Source organism: Lupinus angustifolius, chromosome LG04, assembly GCF_001865875.1.
Source record: "Lupinus angustifolius cultivar Tanjil chromosome LG04, LupAngTanjil_v1.0, whole genome shotgun sequence".
In the NCBI taxonomy this organism is placed as follows: Eukaryota; Viridiplantae; Streptophyta; class Magnoliopsida; order Fabales; family Fabaceae; genus Lupinus; species Lupinus angustifolius.
In genome coordinates, this window is record NC_032012.1 from 3,232,757 (window position 1) to 3,235,456 (window position 2,700).

Consider the following 2,700-nt stretch of genomic DNA (forward strand, 5'->3'; position numbering starts at 1 on the left):
ACATTTATAGTTATTTATCAAATTTTAATTAGTTTCAAAACTAGTTTTTTCAAATACATTTTTAGTTTGATAAACTACAAATAAAATTAATATGCTTCTAGGGTACACATCTATTGTCTCATAAATTGTGCCATTACATATACCATCAGATGTGATTGGTAAAAATATGATTAAATATTAATTTTTTAACTTAAAAATGTTTTTTCAGTTAATCATAGCCTAATAGTACATACATTGGCACAAGGTGTAGGACAACATATTTGCTATGCTACATTACACTTATAAGCGCATGCCTCACTCTTACAGACTACAAACTTAAACCAACAAGCTAGATTTGAAAAACATCCTAAACATAAAATACTTTTGGTCTAATTAGAATTAACACTACATTACCACCAATATAGAGAAAATGACCGTAGACTTGTACATATTTTGTTAATTAAATCAGGAAAGGTACAACAACCCCAGCATACTATAGAAACACAAAATGTTCAATTTACATGGTAGATATTAATTTAGAAGTAGACATATTTATAAAGATTGTGCATTCTAAGTTTTAAAAATGCCCTTCAGAAAGACCAACTCTCAGACCAAAGCTCTTATTATTCTGCATAGTTTTGCTTGAATTATTATGATATTACTTATTTGGATCCATGATCTTCAACTCATCTACTTTGTGCTTGAACTTCTTTCTCTTTGGGATGATAGAATGGCGTCAATGGCTTCTTTTACTTGAGAAATATCAGGAGCCTTTCCACCTTGAACAGGCCAAAATTCATCAGTTGCCAAAACCTGCATCATGAACAAAAAGAAAACAAAGATGTCACATGCAAAGTTTCAATTCATGACCATGAATACATAAATATTTGTACATTATAAAGCTATATATCAAAAGAAAAGTAAGGATGAAATTAGTGTTTAAAGCCTCACCTTCACTTGCAATTGAAGAAACTTAACATAACTAATTGCTTTCTCCAGCATGGTAACCAAATCAACCTACAAAAGTATTCATCATTCTAATAAGTAAGAACACTTAAGTCATGTGATAATTTTCATACTTATTACTTAAAAAACAAATAAACCCTACCTTGGAGCCATTAGGCACAAGTTCTTGCAAGACCTTCATCCGTTCACTTATCCTCTCTCTTCTATTCTGTGAGACAAACATTCTATCAACTTTGAATCTTGTACTTTAATTTTACTTGGTTTGCAATCAAAATTTTGTATATATCTAACGTGTATATAAATTAACTTAGGATTGAAGCAAACCTTGGCAGCCACACTTTGAGGATCCTTAGATAGACTTGCCTTAGGTTTTGAAGTTTTACTCTCAGTTGTGCATTGCTTCTTGGAAGCTTTCATGTTCTCTCCCTGTGTAAATACAAAGTTGGCTTCATTTACCATTCTAATTTCACAAAGTTTTCTAAAAAGTAGAATGGTAACAAAGAGTATCTCAAATGTGTTTATAACAAATACATGAATTTAGTAATCTATAGACGAAGAGTATCTGAAAAGTATCAAAATATCAAATATTGATACAACAACCATTTTGAAGTATCGGCGCGACATATTAGATTATTAGGTGAGGAAGCAATACCTTAGAAGGGCGCTTTTTAATGACTTGTTCTTGTGCTCCTGGCTCTTGGAGGCTATCAACAAGGGTAGTTGGTTCAGAGTAGAGCCAACCATATGAACTTTCACCATATTGCTTCTCTTTTGCACAATTCATTATAGAGCTATAGCCACTAGCAGTTTGAAAGCAATTGAAATCTTGCACCATACGCAATTCTCCTGTGTTTCTAGGACTAATCTGATCACATTGGCTATACCCTTGATGCAAATTATTCTCCCAAACACAGTACTCATTCTGAATGTTATCTTTCAAGTGAAAGCTAAGTAAAGATTCAGTAGGATGCATGAGATTGTTGGCATTGAAATTGATAAGAGATTCTTCTTCTTTTTCAAGGTGATAGTTTGTGTTTGTGCCCTTATAAACATAACCATTGCCACTTCCACATAGTGGAGGAGAATGGGGTATAGGTGAATCATTGCTGAGCCCGTTAGTGCTTTGTGAGCCATCTTCCTCATCAAGAACAGATTTGATGTGGTGCTCATTGACCCCATCATGAAGTGACAAGGAGGTAATAATCTCCATTGTAGGATAATTGCACAAGAAATTGAGGTTTGTTAGGCAAGTCAACAATGAGAATGACAACTAGCTAAGTAAGGTAGACCTATTTGTAGATGTCAAATATTTAACTCAAATGCTATTTTTATATATATGGGAATTTCCATGGTCTTATATAGGAGGGATGAGATTATTAGAGAGTCCAATATTAAATAAAGATTGTGACACAAGACGAAAAAAGTTTTCATAATTATAAATCTTTTTAATAAAAAATTAAAAATTAAAATATTCATGTTGGCCTCATAGCTTGTTTCGTATTAGAGAGGTGAATTATTATTTTTGTTTTTACATTTAAAAGGTAAAAATACATCCTCTTTTTATCTAAAGAGGAAAAAAGTAACATCATTTATTTCCTTTTTGTTTTATTTCCATCCTCCTGTACAAGAGAGTATGTTCACCTCTATGAAATGAATGAAATTATATTTTAAAGTTTTTATATTTTTTAATTCAAAAATAAATAAAGATCTCAACAATTATAATTATTTAGGCCTCCTCTCATATATATATATATA

At 31.5% G+C, this 2,700-nt stretch overlaps 1 protein-coding gene across 1 annotated transcript; it reads right to left on the reverse strand.

Annotated features, from left to right (window-relative positions):
- LOC109345122 (putative transcription factor bHLH086) lies at window positions 405-2,195 on the reverse strand. The gene is made up of 5 exons (XM_019583932.1): window positions 1,598-2,195; window positions 1,270-1,371; window positions 1,088-1,153; window positions 931-996; window positions 405-792 (listed from the first exon to the last, which is right to left on the reverse strand). Exons 1-5 carry the CDS (start codon window positions 2,153-2,155, stop codon window positions 670-672), a joined length of 915 nt encoding a protein of 304 aa, XP_019439477.1. The 5' UTR covers window positions 2,156-2,195; the 3' UTR covers window positions 405-669.